This window comes from Eschrichtius robustus, chromosome 6 (genome assembly GCF_028021215.1).
Source record: "Eschrichtius robustus isolate mEscRob2 chromosome 6, mEscRob2.pri, whole genome shotgun sequence".
In the NCBI taxonomy this organism is placed as follows: Eukaryota; Metazoa; Chordata; class Mammalia; order Artiodactyla; family Eschrichtiidae; genus Eschrichtius; species Eschrichtius robustus.
In genome coordinates, this window is record NC_090829.1 from 41,698,436 (window position 1) to 41,719,975 (window position 21,540).

The 21,540-nt window shown below is 36.7% G+C and overlaps 1 protein-coding gene across 3 annotated transcripts in view; it reads right to left on the reverse strand.

The window, feature by feature from the left end:
- Positions 1 to 21,540, reverse strand: part of IFT80 (intraflagellar transport 80) — a 125,780-nt gene that overhangs the window by 74,602 nt on the left and 29,638 nt on the right. For all 3 annotated transcript variants that reach the window (XM_068547384.1, XM_068547383.1, XM_068547385.1), the window contains exons 6-8: positions 14,557 to 14,666; positions 11,182 to 11,271; positions 10,052 to 10,189 (exon numbers count right to left, since the gene is read on the reverse strand). In XM_068547384.1, the coding sequence (XP_068403485.1) occupies positions 10,052 to 10,189; positions 11,182 to 11,271; positions 14,557 to 14,666 (338 nt within the window). The remainder of the gene's footprint in view (positions 1 to 10,051; positions 10,190 to 11,181; positions 11,272 to 14,556; positions 14,667 to 21,540) is intronic.

Consider the following 21,540-nt stretch of genomic DNA (forward strand, 5'->3'; position numbering starts at 1 on the left):
TCTCTTGTTACAGAGCACGGGCTCTAAGCTCATGGGCTTCAGTAGTTGCGGCACGTGGGCTTCAGTAGTTGTGGCTCTCAGGCTCTAGAGCACAGGCTCAGTAGTTGTGGCACATGGGCTTAGTTGCACCACGGCATGCGGGATCTTCCCGGACCAGGGCTCGAACCCGTGTCCCCTGCATTGGCAGGTGGATTCTTAACCACTGCACCACCAGGGAAGCCCTCTTTTTATTATCATTATTATTTTCTTTTTGGCTGCATCGGGTCTTAGTTGCGGCACGTGGGATCTTTCACTGCGGCGCACGGGCTTCTCTCTAGTTGTGGTGTGTGGGTTTTCTCTCTCTAGTTGTGGTACGCAGGCTCCAGGGCATGTGGGTTCTGTAGTTTGCGGCACTCTGCACTCGGGCTCTCTCATTGAGGCACCCGAGCTCAGTAGTTGTGGCACGTGGCTTGGTTGCCCCATGGCATGTGGGATCTTAGTTCCCCAACCAGGGATCAAACACGCATCCCCTGCATTGGAAGGCGGATTCTTTACCACTGGACCCAAATGGAACTACCAGGGAAGTCCCATTTACTGCTGCTTCTTTAACACCTAGGGCAAGTGCCTGGCACATAACAGACTCTCAATAAACATTTGCAAAGAAATTAATGAATATGAAAATAAATGAACGAATGAATATGCAGTGCATTTTTAAGCTTCCTTGAAAGTATAATAGCTGTGTCAAAGACTTCAAGGATCTTGATAGACCTTGCCAAATTATGCTTGAGAAAAGCTGTACTTCAACACTTTATGAGGAGGCCCATTTTCCCATTTTCTGATGAGTGGGAAATGGCATTAGAAAAAATGAACCCTGGGCTTCCCTGGTGGCGCAGTGGTTGAGAATCTGCCTGCCAATGCAGGGGACACGGGTTCGAGCCCTGGTCTGGGAAGATCCCACATGCCACGGAGCAACTAGGCCCGTGAGCCACAATTACTGAGCCTGCACGTCTGGAGCCTGTGCTCCGCAACAAGAGAGGCCGCGATAGTGAGAGGCCCGCGCACCACAATGAAGAGTGGCCCCCGCTCGCCGCAACTAGAGAAAGCCCTCGCACAGAAACGAAGACCCAACACAGCCAGAAAGAAAAGAAAGAAAGAAAGAAAGAAAGAAGAAAGAAGAAAGAAAGAAAGAAAGAAAGAAAGAAAGAAAGAAAGAAAGAAAGAAAGAAAGAAAGAAAGAAAGAAAGAAAGAAAGAAAGAAAAAATGAACCCATTACTGAAGAAACTGAATATACTTGGGGGTTCTGGAGGCAATTACAATACACTTCTTTTATCCTTTGCTCATTTTTTTTTCAGTTAAAGATTTTCTATTTGTTTTTTTTTTATAATTCCTATAAGACCACTGATTTAAAGTCTTTGTATAGTTAAGTCCAATGACGGGCTTCTGGAGGGAGTTTCTATTTCTTTTTTTCCTATGAATGAGCCATACTTTGTATACTTGTAATTTTTTGTTAAAAAGTGGACGTTTTGAATATTATTATGTGGTAAACTCTGGAAATCAAATTCTTCCCCCCTCACCAGGGCTTGATGGTTTTTTTTGAGGGATACAGTCATCTGTTTATTTAGTGACTTTTCCAAATTATTTTTGCAAAGACTGTATTCCTTTCACGGATGGTCACTGAAGTCTTCATTCTGTTATCTCAGTGGTCAGCTAGCAATCTGACAGAGCCAAAAACAAAGAAAAAAATACTCTCCCACTCTGCCAATGGGCTCTGAGCTGGGGCACTCCTTCAACCCTTAGCCAGGCCACCTATAATTCGGCCTTAGCCTTCACCTCCTGCCTGTGCAGAGCCCAAAGACCTGCCAGTAATACTCCTCTAAAGTCTTTTCTGTGTGTCTGGCCCTGAGCATGTGTGTTGCACACTGAATTCCTCAGTACATGTGACAGCTCTCCAAAGCCCTTATTTTTCCATACATCTTCCTCCTCAGCCTCTTCCTTCCCAGGCTTTTTTGGTCTACCTGCAGCTTGCCCCATTCACCATCCCTTGCCCCAAGTGGCTGTGGGTAGTATGTCTTTACATGCTTTCAACAGATGCCACCTGGGAAGCTACTCTAGCTCTGAGAGATTTCCAAGGAAGGCAAAACAAAGAGAAGCTTCTGTGCAGGTGTCTCAGGGGAACCAAAAAGCATAACTACACTTTTCTGAGAACATGGTCCATATTGTTCCCCTGGCACCAACAAGCTGCACTAGAACTCAGGCTGCCATTCCCACGGCCACTGCCAAGCTGGGAACGGGGGATGGTAGGCAGGTAAGCAAAAAACGCCGCAATGCTTTCTTACCAAAATTTAGCACCCTCTTTCTTTCTTCATTAAGCATTTCCCTGGTTGCTACAAAGTTTTGGATGAGATTCCAGAGCTCTGAAAAAGTTGATTCTGATATATATATATATATATATTTTTTTTTTTTTTGCCAGTTAATGGTTGCTTGAGTGGAGGGACCAATTCTTGGAGCTCCCTACTCTACCATTTTCTGCAACATCACTTCTCTTTTGTTTATTTTTATTGAAGAATTTTTTAAAGACCTTTACTGCATCTGTACCATTGATACACAGTCACTAAAAAAGGTTCACACTACACAAAATCATATAAAGAAGCAAAAGATCACCCAAATATAGTATTGGGTGTACCTTTAGCCACAATATTTAGTAGTTAGAGGTAGTTAGAGATATGGGTATACAATTTTATACAAGTGAGATCACAGAATAAAACCTGGTCTTTTTACTAAATAACTTACCATAGATAGCTTTCCAGGTTATTAAACATAATCCCTCTTCTCCGCTTTTAATGACTTGAGGGTATTCCATTTTAGGTATATAGAATATTAACCTAATCAGCCCCCCACTTGTGGACACTTTATTTCTGATTTTTACCATTATAATACTGCGATGAAATTGTTATGCACACATCTTTGTGTACCTGTCCAATGATCTTTAGAGTAAATTCCTAGAAATGAGGGCAAAAAAGATTGAAGAAATAAGAATAGAGCCTTGTTGACCTGTGGGACAACATCAAAGGTCTAAAAAATTTGTAATTGGACTTCCAGCAGGGAAGGGAATGGGGCAGAAAAAATTTGAAAAAATAATGGCCAAAATTTCCCCCAGTTTGGTGAAATCATAAATTTACATATTCAAGAAGTATAAAGAATCCCAAACAAGACAAATACAAAGAAAGTCATACACTATCAAACTACTGAAAACCAAAGACATAGAGAAGATCTGCGAAGCAGCCAGAGGTAAAGGCCACTTTACATTCAGGAGAGCAATGATACCTACAGTCACTTATTTCTCATCAAAAAACAATAAACACCAAAAGAGAGTAGAACAATATCTTTAAAGTGCTGAAAGAAAGGAAAAACAACTCTGTCAACCCAGAACTGTAAATCCAGCAAAGAGAAAAATAAAAACATTTTCAAATATACAAAAAGAAAGAAAATTCATCACCAGCAGTTATACACTATGAGATATACCTAAAAGAAGATTTATAGGTTGAAGGAAAATTGTATCAGATGGAAATTAGTATCTTTAGGAAGAAATGAGAGCACTAGGAGTGCTAAACATTTCTTTCTTCCTTAATTTCTTTAAAATGAATATGACTTTTAACAGCAAAAACTGTATCATATTGTGATAGATGTAATACAATTATACATTAAGGAAAGGTGGGTAAATGGAATAACATGGACGCCAGGTTCTTATATTTTACATGAAATGGTATTATATTAACTCTAAGTAGTATGTGAGACAAAACAAGCACCAAGTAATGCTCATTCTCTGGTCAAGGGGCCAGGTAGAGGGGTTGCAATGCAGGACGGAACCCTTTGGACATAACTACCCTTCTCCAAACACACACCATGAAAGAAACCATGGCACTCTCCCCACCAGGCACTGTGTGCTGTGGAAACAGTGGGATGGAGCCCTGTGGAACATTCCCGCTCAGCGCTCAAGTGAACAGAGGTAGCACCTTTCCACCTCCCCACGTGGTTCTGTAGAGACAGAGCCCCTCAGACCATTCCAGCCCTGCAATGCCAAAGCAGTGGCCCTCTCCAATGAGCACTGTGAAGGCTGCCCAGTGGGCCCCCCATCTACCATCCCTGATTTGCACTAATGACAGCAAAGAGGCAGCACCCAACCCCCTCGCTACAAGAGTTGGGGTAGGATTATGGAGAGGAGGGAACTGGAGAACGGTATAAAGCCCTTGGAACACCATCAAGCAGCCTATTCATGCAACTGACTTGAATCAACACAGTAAAACCATGACAACTAACTGGACTATGGAATACCACCTAGGTTTCAAATTTGCCCCTCGGTTGAAAACAAGCAGGGCAAACCAGAATTGCACTGAAATGGCTTTGAAAATGAAATTGATATTTGAACAACAATCCACAAAAGTGAGCCAGGATGTGAGTTCTGAACCAATACAGGTAACTTGCCTGCTTAAATAGAAGATGTAAATAGGAACAGGAGTTTCGTATCAGCCTAGTGAGGGTCCTTTTAGAAAATTCCAATTTTATGATGAAAGTTAATGGGAATATTAGATTTACTATATAACAACTGAGCTGGAGTAATGTACCTATACAAAAATATAAAAATTTCTGCTTTTTCAAATATTCTTCTCATCAGTCCATTTACATACATGCATAGTAAGGAATATATTCAAACCAAAACCTATTGTTTACAGCCTCCAAGCATTTGAGCTTTTTTCTCCCACTAGAAATATTTCTTGAAAAACATTAAAAGAAAATATTTACAAAAATCACATTTTTCTAGGCTTATTATTTCACAGATAACCTGAAAGTTTACACCAACATCATTCTTTAAGCCCTATATTAAAAAATTACTGTCCAATTTCTGTCAAGGAAGCCTAGATAAGAATCTTTAAAATGTTGATTAAGAACACTGCACTCAACTAAAAATCTGTTAAGAGCTCTCAAAACAGAGCTCTCAAGATAGAAATCTGATAAATTTGTAGCAAATCCTTCCTCAGGACCAGATTTTTATAATATCTAATATTGAAATTCTTCCAGAGAATCTGGCCCTGGATAAATGATTACTACTATTAATTATACTACTTTAAGTTGCAGATTTTGAGGAAAAAAAAAGAAGCAAGGAGCTACATTTAAGAGTGACATTTCTAGGTTGAAGAGAACATGTACTTACTTCTTAGAAGAAGCCTTAATAAGTTTTTTTCAACAGATAAACAATTGTGTGAGAAAAGTATGCAGCACCAGCTGACTTAAATTTTCGGCTCTAACTTGACACCACTTACTCAGTAAGTAGAAAAGGTGAAGAATCTCAATAAGCATTGCCCTTCTTACCTTTCACCACACGAACTTGCCTTGACCCTCCAAATAGATTAGTTCTCATTACTAGGAACAGCCTGTACCTCCTTGTAAAATTTATTACAACTGTAATTAAATAACTGAGTGGGTAATTAATCATTTAATACCTGTCTTAGCAACAGGAAAGTAAACTCCACAAGGGGAATGTCTGCTTGGCATTTTTAAAAAAGATGTGCAGGATGTAATTGTGCAGTAGGTAATTTGGTTTTGACTCAAAATGCTTATAGCATTTATATCTTAGTGAACAGAATTACTTCCCAATAAAGATGTATATGTCCTATATCACCTTAAAAACAATTTTCCATGTTTTAATTATATATACATATAAATTAAATAGCTTCAAAACTCAGCATTTGTTTAAAAAGGAAAGAAAACTGAATTACATGATTAGAGAATCCAATGAATTGTGCAAGCAAAATAAAATTAAAGGATAAATCTAGTTTTTTCCCTCTTCAAAAATTATACAAAGCATGTCTTTTATTTGAAAATTTTAGAAAATGCAGTTATGAAAAAAATCACCTATCACTTCAAACTGCAGGGATAACCATTGTTAAAATGTGTTATATTGTCAGACTATTTTTCTATTCATATATAGACACATATCTTTACACAAATAGGACCATCCTATGCATAAAATTTGTAACTTTTTTCTGACTATATATCTTAAAAATCTTTTCATGGCATTATGAAAGCAGATTATCACTTTTAATAACTATATAACAATCATCATAATAATTATATTCCATAATTAAATAATGTCCTAATGTTGGAGATTTAGGTTGCTTTTCATTTGTTAAACTATAAATAACACTTCACTGAGCATTCTTTTTTTTTTTGGCCACACCGCACAGTTTGCAGGATCTTAGTTTCCTGACCAGGCCCTTGGCGGTGAAAGCACCGAGTCCTAACCACTGGACTTCCAGGTAAATTCCACATTGAGCATTCTTTATCCTACTATTTCCGTAGGATATAAATTCCTAGACCTGGAGTTGCTGGGTGGAGGTACAGTATATGTACATTTCTTGGGGGTTCAACATACAATGTCAAATTATCCTCCAGAAAGTTTTGAACAAATCAACATACACATCTATTTCTAGATACCATTCTAGGAATAGACAGAACGTGGTTTAATCAAATAACTCATAAAATCTAAATGATAATCATATGAAGGGAGATCTTATAAAGTTAATAAAAATCATGCAAAAAGAAAAAATAATTGCATGCAAGAGTTCCAAATATTTTCTGTGAAAATACACAACAGAAGTAAAACAAAACAAAAAAATCCACTGGTAATTCAATGAATGTAAATGCTCCAATAGTATTTAAAACCAGTTATTTTGAAAGAATCAATTTAGAAAGTTGAGACAATATCATCACACACATTATTCATATACGATAAACATTTTCCCTGCAGCAAAATGATAGGGTATAGATCATTCTTGAGGACCAGATTCTTATAATATCTAATACTGAAATTCTGACACAAAATATGGCTCATGGATAAATGACTGCTACGATTAATTATACAACTTTAAGTAACAGATTATGAGAGATAAAATAATTATATCCCCAAAGTAATTTTAAATGAAGCAGACGCTAAGGAAGAATCAGAAGAATAAATTACTACATGAGTTTTTTTTTTAAGTTTATCTTTTCAATTAGACTACCCTTTTGATATCACCGTCATTGTCATTTACTATTTCATCTCTAAAATAAAAGTATTTTTTCTACAGTAGGGCAAGCATTATCACTCTCAGAACTGAGAAGGACTATCAAACATCTCATGTGTTTTAAGTGTTCCTTCCAGTATGATCTGAGGATAACCAGGGAACTTCTTAAAAATACAACTCTCTGGACCCCATTCTCCTGAAATTTTGATTCATTACATTGCAAATGGGGGCTCAAGAATATGTATTTTAGCAATGCCCAGGTGATACTTATGAACTCTGAAATTTAGGTAACTTGATTTATTACTGTAATGATTACACAGGGATCGAATAAAATTATATTGCACAAAGCCAGCACAAATTATACCATACCATAAGAGAACATTATCCTCAGGCCAGCACCAAGACAGTAAGGTACTCAAGTTGAAATCCAAATAATTATTCTTGACTCTTCCCACTTTTTATAGCAAGAATTTATCCCCTAAACCTGCCCACTTCTTTCCATCCCCATTGCTATTCTCTATTATTTAGGCTAACATCATTTTCTTGTACTACTGCAATAGCCTCTAATTAGCCATCCTGCCTTCAGTCTACCTCCCCTCTAATCCAACCTCCCTGCTGACCTCACAGTATGCTTCCCTAAAATTCCACATCTAAAAGGTCACTTAACATGGATCCATGGCTCACCACTGCCCTGAGGATAAAATCCAAACTACTACAACCTCGCTGACATTTTAATTTGTCTAACAAACAGTAATAATTCTTTGCCTTTACATGTTCTGTTCCCTCTTCTGCACCACTGTTCCTGATACCAAATCAATATTTCCAATATTTGAATATTATCATGTTACTACCCACCGTCCATGGCTCTCTACTGACTAACACATTGGTTTTCCAACTTCATTGTTTTAGCTGTTCAAATGAAATCTTATATTGGATGCTCAAATATCAAAGCTGATAAATGTAGAGCTTTTCTGGGTGGAGGAGGACCAGGGGCTCAACCTCCTCACCTCTTTTCTACACCACAGTAACCCCTAAGGGGGCTCCACATAAAATAACTAGATTTTAAAATAGTAAAATCTAGACTCTTTTAGATGGCAAACACAGATCTGGTCTGAGAATATCTTCTCTGTATTATCTCCTGGTAACATCCCATGCAAAATCTTATTGACATTGCACAAAAAGCACCATACTTCAATGCACAAGAGGTTCCTTCTGCCTACAACTCTCTTCTCCCACCATGTCTCCTTGAAGAAGTATTAATTCTTCAAGCCTCAGCTTTCAGTCAGTGTCCCAGAGGCAGAGTTAGGCTCTGCCACTCCTCTATTGTGCTTGCACACAGCAACCTCATGTACAGCACTTACACAGTCTTATAGTCTGATTCTCCACTAGACTGCCAACAACTTGAGTGAAAATCTTTACATCTTCCCATCCCCAGTTTCCAAAATACTCTCTGATGACTAGTATATATTTGATATCTATTGAATAAAAGAAAATATATTTTAAATGTTAATCTCAAGTCTTAAAAAATTATTACAATATATTCAGTCTATTCAGTTGAACAAGGTAAGAACAAAATTCTTTTAGAAAATTTACTTGTCCCGAATAGTTGACATTCTAAAAATAGGTTTGGTGTTTAATTAAGTAAATCTTTAATTCAGTTATTCAGATCAATTCAATGCCCCAAGTTTTTTAAATTTTTAAATATTTTCATCAAAATGGCAAATTTAAATTATTATGCTTAAATTGACTTATTAGTAAATTACTGAGTATCTACTGCATTGTACAGATAATAGAGAATCATTAAGCTATAGGATCTTATAAACTACGGAGTCAAAAATAATATACATAAAACTAAAATGGATGATATAAGAGTATAATACACTGTGAAAATGAGAATATATATTCTATAGGCTGAGAATCATTGATAGAAAATCAGATGAAAATGAGATGGTCTAACTTAACATCCTTATGTTAAAACTAAGAAAAGAGATCTAGGTGAGAGGAAGTTAGAAAAATAGATAAATAAACTTTATCTATGGAAGGTATCATGAAAAGAAGTCAAATATGAAGTGAGCCTTAAAAAATAGGAAGAACACATTAAGTATAAGAGATGAGAGCATTCCATGAAAAGAGAAGATGAGGATGTTAGTGAGGGGCAGAGAAGATTCATGAGTCTGATTTGAACACAGATACAAATTAGAGAGTTATGGGGAGAAAAGACAAGAGGTTTTATGGCACCAGGTTTCAGACAGCTTCAAAGTCAGGCAGAGGACTTTATATTTCATATGATAAAAAACAAGCAACCAGAAAACTTAATAGGTCATTTAAAAAGCTTTAAGAATTCTAAATTAACTGTCCTGTTTTGCATTTGAGGAAAATAAGCCACAGAAAAATTATGTGATTTCCTCATAGTTAGGAACAGTATGGAATAGCCCCACTCATATAATGCTGCCACCTCTGGAGCACTTTGATGAAACAATTCATTCTTCAAATACAGTGGGTAAATGCTGCTGAGCTTGGCTGTTTGCCTAAGTTCTAAACAGAATTTGTATAGAGGGCATATTCTCTTGTAAGGGAAAAATCTCACACACATTCAAATATGAATTCTTTGGTTTTAAAATGACCATTTAAAAAATTTAGTATCAATTCCTTACCAAAAATATGCAACCAAAATTTTTGTATGAAACATATCGACAGTTAAAAAAAAAAAGGTTCAAAACTGAATTCTCTATATTGATTGGGCATAAATTTTAACACTTTACCATCTTTCACAACCATACTTAAAATAAGTATTTCCAGAAAGATAGTAGAGAACATACCCAATCTTCAGATTGAACTTAAAGAGCTTGTATGGTCCCATAAATCTGGAATTGATTGAACCAGTATATTAAGAAGACAAACCAGAAAGATGCAGTCAAATGCATCACTGAAAATGTTTTTTAAAGATTGAGAACCAGGTGTGTTGTGCACTATGACAGCACACCTGTGATTGCTTACCACTATAACTTACCCCAGTTTTATCACACAAGCGTAAAGTATGAAATGATCCAACAGCAAATAATTCTCCATCTGGAGCCCAGGCAACTGAGGTAATAGGATGCTCATGAGGTTGTGAACTGTACAGAGGGCGGCCGTAGCTATCCCATACCTGCAAAAAGCAAATTCAAAAAAATCTTTTATAAGCCACCACGTTATTACAAACAAGTTTGTAGCTTCTAGTAAAGTATCAAGTAAAGATTTAGAAGTCATCACTTTATAATATTAGCAATTACATGTCTTTACTATCCAACAAGGCAAGGTGGGGGTAGGGAAGCTGTATTCCTGGAAACCTAAATATCTCCCCAAAAAGTGTTATGGTATCATTATGATAATTTCAGATTTTACTAACTCTTTAATTAATCATAAAAACTACCCATTTTAACCCTTTTAAATTTAATAATAAAGTCTTGAGATGTTCAGTTTTTTGCTTAAATTTTTTTGTCCAGTAAGTGCTCTATCAACTTTCCCTGAAAGTATTTATTTCAGTAAATTCCCTCTAACTATAGTTAACTTAAATCTTATTCTCCCTCACAAATTATTTTGGTCTGAAGCTGATTAATGATTAATAAACCAGTTAAGATTGACTTTTTAAAACTTAAATTGATTTAAAGAGTCACTAAAACTAGGAGTTGTTTTCATGTTGCTACTCATTAAATCAAATTCTATAGGTCAGGGACTTCCCTGGTGGTGCAGTGGATAAGACTCCACGCTCTCAATGCAGGGGGCCCGGGTTTGATCCCTGGTCAGGGAACTATATCCCACATGCATGCCGCAACTAAGAGTTCGCAAGCCACAACTAAGGAGCCTGCCTGCCACAACTAAGACCCCGTGTGACCAAATAAATAAATATTTTTTTAAAAATGGTTAAAATGGTAAATTAAAAAAAAATTCTATAGGTCAATGAAATAGGCCAAATTAGAAAGGCAACACTTCAAAATGCCACTGAAAATTATAAAATAACAATTTGCTAAATTATTAGAGTTAAAAGATATGGCTAAAGAGAAGGACTAAAAGAATACTCTTATATGCTAAATACTTTTCACGGAAATTCGATTCTTTCAACCAGGTGATAAATTCAAACATTATTCAAACTTTACATACCTTATATTTACAGTCTTCGCCAGCAGATAAAATTAAATCATTGACTGAGTTCCAGTCTACTTTTAAAATAATGCCATCATGAGCTTTCCACTATGAGAAAAAAATATTTATTATAACTTCAAGAGCACTGAAAAGTTTTTTAAATAAGAAAAGGTATTTTGCCTCTTTCTAATGATTCTCTTGTCCTCTTCTTGGAGAAGACTCCTATCTTCCTTTCATAACCATTATGCTTGTTTCATTTCCAATTTAAACTAATGAAAAGCACCTTGCACTATGACATCCACTATATAACTCACATCCTTATCAATTTCCTCAATTGCCTGGACTCCAGATGGAAAATCACTTGCTGTCGAACTATTCCAAGCTTGAAATCTGTGTGATAATAATGGAATGAATATGTTATGTACTCCAAAACTTACTTGAATCCAAATTTTCCTCCCTTTGCACAGTTGATCCCATCACTGATACTGCCTTTATTCTTGTTTACTAATTCTTTTATTTTTTAAAAAAGCTTCTACTACATGAACATCCTCTTTAGGACTCTCTTCATTCTCGTCTGTACATTCCCCTAAGATTCATTCTCTTTACCTTCATGTCCCTGGAGTAGTCACTAACTACTCTGAGAAAATTCTGCTGCATTTACCATCTAACAAAAGGTTTCCCACAGATATATACTCTACACATATATAGAATGCATACATATTTGTGTATATATCTAAGTCACCCAAAAATTGGCGATCTAGAAGTTAAGCGTGGATGTCTTCTTGATCTTAAATATAATTTATGTGCTCATTTAGCTATTAACCACACACATAATTAAAAGCCATTAATCTTTCACTAGGTTTAAGCAGAATAATATAACTGAAAAAGAATTAATTTTTCTTGAAGACTATAAGGTACATTTTAATGTCTGAACCAACTAACTTTGTTTCAAAGAGTGACTGATTTTAAGGGTTTTCTCTCTACAGAGTCTTCCTGGGAAAATCTATTATTCTTAATGTATACAGAAAAAAACATCAAATTAGGGTCAAATAAGCGCTAAGAATAAGCAATAATTCATAGCTTGTTTTATTCAAGATACATAAAAATATACTCTGTCAAAAACGAATGTTTTGATAAAGCAATAATTTTCACAATTTACTGCTAAATTAATCCAATGTCCTAAAATAAACTGCAAAGACAAAAATAACAAAATATAGATACATAGAGATAAACACATGCAAAGATTCTCAAGAGTTTCATTTTAAAACTACAAAAATAATATTTTCCATATTCAAAAGTTAGGAACAAAATATGGTTTAAATTTTCCTTATACTATAATTTAGGATATCAATTATACATTACATACATTCACATATTACATATAATGCATAGATAGTTTTCAATTATTTCTTAATGTATTAGGCATTTTGTAAAATTCCTTTGAATCGTGAGTTCCTCACAGAAGGCAGGAACTATGTTCTGTTTCACTTTGAATACCTTACACCCCAGCACAGCACCTAGGATATAATAAGTAAGCACTACATTCCCACTGAATGACTAAATAAACAGAAGTCTCCTCATTATGAAACCAAGTTCTGGGTCTCTAGAAGAGTCCCTAAAGCTCTTAAGGGAAATGAGATATATACTTTTGAACTGTATTCTACAAGCAAGAATTAAATAAGCATTCTTTTTTGTGAATAATCCAAATTTGAGTATGTGTTTATGCCCAAGGAGAATTGCGGCAGCTTTAGTTTTCCAAAAGGAATAGAAGATTTGCACGAAGTTACTGATTATACTTTAACCCCTTCTCCACTCTAGCTGAATTTTGGCAATGGATACTTTTCTTTCCCTCCACTACCTCCTGGGCCAAAGGTTTTACCGAGCCACAAAACGATAATTTATCAATGGTGATTTAAGCATCTTACTGAGTTTCACTTACATATGCCTAATTACAGGTATCTTAACAAATCACATAACTATAAACTAAAAGATGCATCTGGCCTGCTTTTGCTGTATTATTTCAAAGCACATTTTCAGAATATAAGTGGTATTAGAAGGACTTTGACTAAAGGCAGTCAGAGCCAGTCCTCTTTCCTAGCTTATTCCTTTTGCCCAAATTCTTCTCTTTCTGTTGTTCCACAGTTCTTAGCAGAGTGTTCTGCATGTAGTAAAAATGTAAATGCATGATGACTGTGTGGAATATGTATAGCATAATCTACACAGAAGTGATTAATAGGAATCTCAAAGCCATTTCTATAACCTTCCTCTCCAAATTCTACATCTACTTACTGTTAAACCTAATGCTTCTTCTTAAAACACTTTTTATACCTGCTGTAGCCAGTCAATCTCCAGCACCAAATCCCTTACCCAGGACGTGGTCATTCTATACCTTTTAACTGGCTTCCATGGCTCTAATTTATTAAGGGCTGACTAAAAGGTAGAGATGATATAATAACACCGCAATATCAACAACAACTACTCTTCATTGTGTGCACTCAATATTTTGATTATATGCACTGTTCCATGCACTTTGCAATTTAACTCACTTAATCCTCACAACATTCCTATCAAGTAGGTATTAGCATCACATCTAACAGATGAGAACTTGAGGCTCTAAGATATTTTATAACTTGCCTAAAGTCACATATAAAAGTAAGTGAACATTTGAACCCAGGTGACTAACTCCAAAGCCTGTAATCTTATTACCCACACTACACTGTGTCATTATCAAAATATGAAGAAAATGATTCTGCCTCTTTGCACTGAAATCAAACATCAAAATCCTGGATATAGGCTTAAAGGTTTTTCATTAATTTGTACTCCCCTGACCTGTCTTAACTGCCACTATTGTTTTGCTTCCCTATAATTGGTAAAATTATATATACCCAATTGTTCTAAACATTACATTGACTCCCCCTCCACTCTAAAAATACTAAAAGAATTCTAGGGTCTTAGAGAAAGCTCAAGGGTACTGAACAGACAATGAGGAGGAGGAGGAGGAGGAGGAAGACGCTAGAGGTGATGATAAAAAATACAGTCTAAACAACCTCTTAAAGTTTTATGATTTAGTCCTGTTTTGTCTCAAATCTATACATGTTAGGTTGACTCTGTTAAATTTAAAGATGGCTATTATGCCAAACCATGTGATAATTTAGTAACTCAGAACACATTTATGACTTACTGGTATAATGTGAGTTGGAAAAAGGGGGAAGTGAACCTCATGGGAAACATAACCAGATATTCCCTGTTCTGTAACAAAGGCTGATAAAACCACACACTTAAGAGCCTCAACTGCAACAAGACCACCCAGAAAAAAGGGACTCCTAAGAAAGTGACCTCTCACTTAGCAGTCTGGCAGATCCCAATAACAATTTACAAATGCCTGAGAAGTACCTGTAAAACTTTAGCATTTGGTTGAAGAGGTTTAATGATCAGCTGTTTGCCTGCTGTGTAAAGAACCTTTTCCGAATCAGGGCCCCATGCTACTGAATACACTGGTGTTCCTGTAAAAAGGAAAAGAAAAAAAACCTGATGAACTTTCATTATTATGCTTTATAAAAGGGAGATTGTTAGGAAAATCAAAAAAACAATTTGGGGTGTCATTTCCTCCTATTCAATGGCCCATCCAAACTGCAGTATATAGCCTGATACTGAAACATAGACCAGGTTAAGATTGACTGTTGAAAATCTACTGTGAGCAACTGATAAACTACATTTTTTACTAATTTTGAGCTTGCTGAGAAAACACGGAGCTTTTAGGACTTCGAGAGTGTGCTATGGAAATATGTAAAATAAATATACTTCATTATGTTAAGATATAAAGAGGTATCAGAAAAGTCATGATTTATCATTTCCCATCATCAACAACTCCTGTGTAGTGGTTTGATATGATTTCAAATCCACTCGTTCACGACAAAATGAAGTTGTTTTGATCTAAGAATGAAGTTGTTTTTATAAGGAAAGCTGTTTTGCTATAAGAGTGAAGGTGTTGCATCAGGAGATCATCATGGACATCTGAGGCTGCTGGTGAAGCACTCTGTAGCTCAGCTGCTGAGGGGCACCACTGGCGGCTAATCAGTAAGAACAAATGAATAAGCAACTATGGCGAGGGGACATTTAGACTATAAATATCCAGAATCGTGAGGACTATCTGAGAATGTCTGGCCTCAGCAAGGCGACTCTGTTCATCAAAATAGGTCTCTGAAGATCCTGGGGCATTAGCTTCCTGCCAGGGTAAGACCCTTTACCAGCAACGGTGAAAACACTGCAGCGGCCCCACCAAGATCATTCAACACTGATCGGTCAACACTTGAGTCTTCGTTCCCTAGCAGTGTGCTCCAGCAGCAACATTCGACTTTTGCTTCTGTGCCTTCATCTTGTGGTTGACTAAGCCAACTCTCCCGGGAACCAACTGGTAAAAAGGTACACCTCAACTAAATTTGGACTTCTTTATTATCATTGGTTTGGAGGATATTTCTTTGTTGGCTTCTTAAAAGACATTATCCTGGGGACTTCCCTGGTGGTCCAGTGGGTAAGACTCCGTGCTCCCAACGCAGGGGGCCCGAGTTTGATCCCTGGTTGGGTAACTAGATCCCGCATTCATGCTGCAACTAAGAAGTCTGCATGCCGCAACTAAAAAAAGATCCTGCATGCTGCAACTAAGATCCAACGCAGCCAAAAATAAATAAATAAGTAAATTTATTTTAAAAAAAAGAGCTGTCATTTCACTGTACATGAATTATACTTCAATAAAAATGGGGAAAATTAAAAACAAACAAAATAAATCTTTAAAAAAATAAATTAAAAAAATTTTTTTAAATTTTTAAATAAATAAATAAATAATGAATATCATATCAATTGAGAGCATTAAATTATCTGTGCTCCACTGTCTGACCCAGTTACCTATTCATTAGAACCTGTTCATTAGGGAAGTGAATCAAGTTTATACAATTAATCTATGAAATATTAACCTATTTATATTTATAAAACAAAGCTTTTAAAAATTGTCTAGGATTCCTAAGTCAGACTATTGTAGCAGTTGACTTTATGTGAATGATTGACTGAATCTTTCAGTAATTTACATTCTCAGTAAAATGAAATCTGAATCTGAGGATTTATAAGCAATCAGTAAGATTTGTTTATTTAAATGGAAAACCCAACTGATGCTAATCAACAGGGAGTAATCAGTAATCAATAAGGAGTAAATTTCAGAAAGATAAATGCTGTGTTTAAGTGGCACCCTACTCCTTTAGTGCCATTTTTTACCCAACCAGAACGTAATTCAACTGTGAGCAAGTCTCAGTGGTTTACAGGACTTAGAAAGTCTGATTTAGACCTAGTTCAAAAAACTCCTGAAGCATTCCTTTCATGGTGTAGGTTAGATATTATATTGGGTCTAAACATCCTGTTCAGTCGGTGACATCTAGGATTGTCCTGTATCAGAGGAACCTACAGATGACCAATGAGATGGCTGACCTCAGAGGGTACTTCTTCTAAACTTAGTAAGTATATTCTCTTGAAACATTCTCTGGGAGTAGCCAGGAGCTGACCTGGGCTTCAAAGTAAATCTCCAAATGAACAGAGTTCAAGTCTAATAAACTCCCCAGAAAATGTAAATCAAAATTTCAGGTATTCCAAACGTGATTCTTGGTGAGGACAGTAAGGGAACAAGAGAGGAAAGCTTATTTGATACAGTGGTAGAATTATAGGTGCCTTCTTTATTTCCATTATTATAGTTGTAAGTATTGTGCAAAAAAAGTAAATTTATGTATTTTAATTATAGACTATCAAATCTTCATGAATACACTCAGTAAAATAACACTTTCCTGAGTGTATACAGAACTATGACAAACATCTACCCCCAAGGAAATAATTCAGTAAACACAGCTCCCAATGAGTTATACAGGATGTGACTCTAGTCCTTTAGTTGTGGTAAAAGGCATGGTTTGGGGTATAGGATGAGGAGTTAGGGACTCTTATGTCCTCTTTCACATTGAATTTGTGGCCCCATTAAGTCAACTGTGTCACCATTTCCTTGTTTATAAACCTTATAAATCTTCAGAATACTTATCTCTCCTGTTAGGACATGGAGATTATTCATTTCCTGCTTATAAAACAATTTTTTAAACAATAATGCTGTTAAAGAAACAGGTATAGTAATTTATAGACTAAAACGAAATAGGCTTATAGAGGAAAATTTAAGTAATTCCTTTGTTACAGCATGTGGTTTTTAACCACATTCTTTCAATCAAAAAACAAATATAGAGTTACTGATGATAAATAAGCAATCCTAAATAAGATCAATAGCTAAGGAAGTTCCAGCTTCCTAACCACCAATATTCAAAATGAATATAACGGACTTCCCTGGTGGCACAGTGGTTAAGAATCTGCCTGCCAGTGCAGGGGACACGGGTTCGAACCCTGGTCCAGGAAGATCCCACATGCCGCGAGGCAAATAAGCCTATGCACCACAACTACTGAGCCTGCGCTCGAGAGCCCATGAGTCACAACTACTGAACCCGCGTGCCACAACTACTGAGGCCCGCGCACCTAGAGCCCATGCTCCACAACAAGAGAAGCCACCGCAATGAGAAGCCCGTGCACCGCAACAAAGAGTAGCCCCCGCTCACTACAACTAGAGAAAGCCCACGTGCAGCAATGAAGACCCAATGCAGCCAAAAATAATAAATAAATAAATGAATGAATGAATAAATAAATGAATACAACATCAAGAACTAAGAGGGCTTCCCTGGTGGTGCAGTGGTTGAGAATCTGCCTGCCAATGCAGGGGACACGGGTTCGAGCCCTGGTCTGGGAGGATCCCACATGCCGCGGAGCAACTAAGCCCGTGAGCCACAATTACTGAGCCTGCGCGTCTGGAGCCTGTGCTCCGCAACAAGAGAGGCCGCGATAGTGAGAGGCCCGCGCACCGCGATGGAGTGGCCCCCGCTTGCCGCAACTAGAGAAAGCCCTCGCACAGAAACGAAGACCCAATACAGCCATAAATAAATAAATAAATAATTTTTTTAAAAAAAGAAGTTTAAAAAAAAAAAGAAGAGAACTCTTCCTTATATTCATTCTTTATATTTATAATAAAATGTTAAGTGTGAAACTCCTGTATATATGTTTTTAACGCTATACAACTTCTGATTTGGGTGGTTCTGGAGAAGGCCATATTGAAAGTGGATGAATTAGCTTCGCAGAGAAAATGATTTATATTATAAAAAATCCATCTCACTAGCATTTGAAACAAATCTTTAATATTTAAAATGTTTTTTAAAAACATATTTATTGGGCTTCCCTGGTGGCGCAGTGGTTGGGAGTCTGCCTGCCAATGCAGGGGACACGGGTTCGAGCCCTGGTCTGGGAAGATCCCACATGCCGCAGAGCAACTGGGCCCGTGAGCCACGACTACTGAGCCTGCGCGTCTGGAGCCTGTGCTCCGCAACAAGAGAGGCCGCGACAGTGAGAGGCCCACGCACTGCGATGAAGAGTAGCCCCCGCTGGCCGCAACTAGAGAAAGCCCTCGCACAGAAACGAAGACGCAACACAGCCATAAATAAAAGTAAAATAAATAAATAAATAAAATTTTTAAAAAAAGACGTATTTATTAAAGCACTGAATTACTCCCAATGCTACACTTCACTTTGCAAAGTCAGTATGGAAATAATAATATAGCCTTCAGGTTAAAAAACTTTACAACAAAAAGTTTAGCAAATTATATAATAAGATGTTATTAATTTCTTTATTAACAAAAATGGACAAAAAACAAAAGTAGTTTTATAATCATTAATTTCTTGTTTTTTATATTGGGAATTTTTATTTATGCTCCATTTCAGTTAAGACACTCAAAAAGATCTTGTTTTTCTGACTTTGTACACTAAGATCATGTGACCTTTTTGACATTTTTTAAGAAACCACACGCACCTGGGGTTGTGTTAAATGTCAGACCCTTATCTCTCTGTAAAACAAATTATCTAAATTCTTTCAACTTGTTGAAGGCATTTTAAACCACAGAAAAGGAGACAAAAATGTATTTCAATTGTTTTAAGGAAGTACATGGTCAAATATACCATGTTTTTCACATTCATACTAAAAGGTATCCCCTAAAAAATGTTGTTTTTGCATGCTTTTAAGAATGCTTTTGAAACAAACTCTCACTATTACAATGAAGCATTAGCTACCTTTGCCTTGAGTGCAGTATAGGTCTACACCTTGTGAGTATAAGTAAAGAACTTAGAGCAGAGTTTGGCGCTCTATAAGCACGACCTGTTAGCTACTACCACTACTACTTTGTAATGCAATAAGCAACCATTTGTTATTGTGATGTGCATGGGAGTAGACACTCAAGTTTTTTGGTTGCCAAATCATTAAGAATTCAAAAACAAAGAATTATTTCCCTTTCATTCTATTTGTAGGGACATGTATTAACAAATAAGTGATATCGAGTGGGATTTATTCCTCAAAAAAACAACTTTTTGGTTGTGTATGTCACTGGGTCAATACAGAGAAAAAAGCTGAAATGAAGGCATTTGTTTCTTTAGTTTCTAGCCTCAGTCACCTCTCCCTTGGGGATCTCAACTTCCTCCATAGCTTCACCTTTCACCTTTCTGTAACTGACACTCACAATAATATTTCAGCCTTTACCTCTGAGCTCTAACACATTTCCACTTGCCCCAAAGACATGCCAGAACTTCAAACTCTACATATTTATATATCATCCCTCCACACATATCCCCTCACTTCTTCTTCCTCTGAATTCTTCACCTCTTACAGGATTATCCATTCCTCTTAGCCACTGAGAACTATTCACTTTTTTCAACTACTCTCATCACTGACTCTGTTCAAGCCTTACTGCACAATAGCATAGAATATTTCAGTAACCTCCATACCAGCGACCCCAATTTAACCTCTAGCTCTTCTAATTTATCTTACATATTACTGCTAAGGTAATCTTCCTAAAAAGGCAGACTTTATCTCTTACTCTCCTACTCATTTTTTTAAAAGATTTTATATGCGTATAGAATAAACTCCAACCCCCTTCATTTAGCATCTGCGAATATCAGTGTCTTGGTCCCTCTGGCAGTACCATCCCTCACAGAGCCTACACCCTGGCCCAAGGGGGTTGCTCACCTGACTTCCACGCCTCACACCATTCTGCCTCTGTGCCTCTGATCATCTAATTTCTTCCATAGCTCCACTTCATTGCCAACAAGCCCATTTCTTTATCCTTCCTAATTTCTTTATCCTTCGAAGCCTAATTAAAAGATGCTGCAGTATTTGCCAGGAAGCCTTTCTGATACTTTCTCTCCCCTCAAAGCATTCATTTCTGCTTTCCTATCCTCCCACAATGCCTTAAAGAAACGAGCACATTCTGCCTTGTGTTACAGTTATTTATATTTCCTTTACCAAATTCATTATAAACAGGTTCCATGTTTTGTCATCTCCTTCTTCTATTTGAATATAGTATAAGGGAAATGTCCTTAAAGGTTTGCAGTATTACTCTCTTCCAATTTTAACCTATAATTAAAATATACAATGTAACGCAAGATAGGGCTTCATTATAATTATCCTCAGCTTACACATTATTTTTCTCTAATAAGGAAAAATAATTCCTGATAGGCACCAGTAAGAATCATTTTTAAACAAAGTCAAATTCCACCCCCTGCCCCACCCCCCAAAAAAAAGCAAGATTAATGCTTTTTCTGTATTAGAAGAGAAGGTGATGACCATGACTTTTCTATCTTTATATCTGCCTCCAAGCATCAAGAAATGAATTTGGGAATTTTTCTACTCATCAAGGAATAAGTACAATTAACATAAACATGTAGTAAAAATCACAGGATGCTTTCAATATTGTTTACATAATTCTGAGTCTTACAGTAATTCAGGCTTACGTTATTTCATTTTTGTGCCAAAATTTACAGCTTTTCTCCTCAAAGAAGCCAGGAGTCCCCCACCTCTACCTCCCTTGGTCTTTTTACTTGAACCTTTAGCATTTAGCTCTCAGTAGGTCAGATTTATAATCACCCTTGAAACTTGTAGCCTATAATAAATCAAACCTTATAAATAACTAGGGATTTTTCCTTCAGGGTTAATGTCATTATAACTTAACTTCTCTAATGATTTTTCCCGGAGATAAAACAGGCGAAGTCTATCTATGCCTTATTAGGAAAGTGTGGGTGGCAACAATGATCAAAAATTCAAAAATTAGGGACTTCCCTAGCGGCACAGTGGTTAAGAATCTGCCTGCCAATGCAGGGGACACGGGTTCGAGCCCTGGTCTGGGAAGATCCCATATGCCGTGGAGCAACTAAGGCTGTGCACCACAACTATTGAGCCTGCGCTCTAGAGCCCACGAGCCACAACTACTGGGTC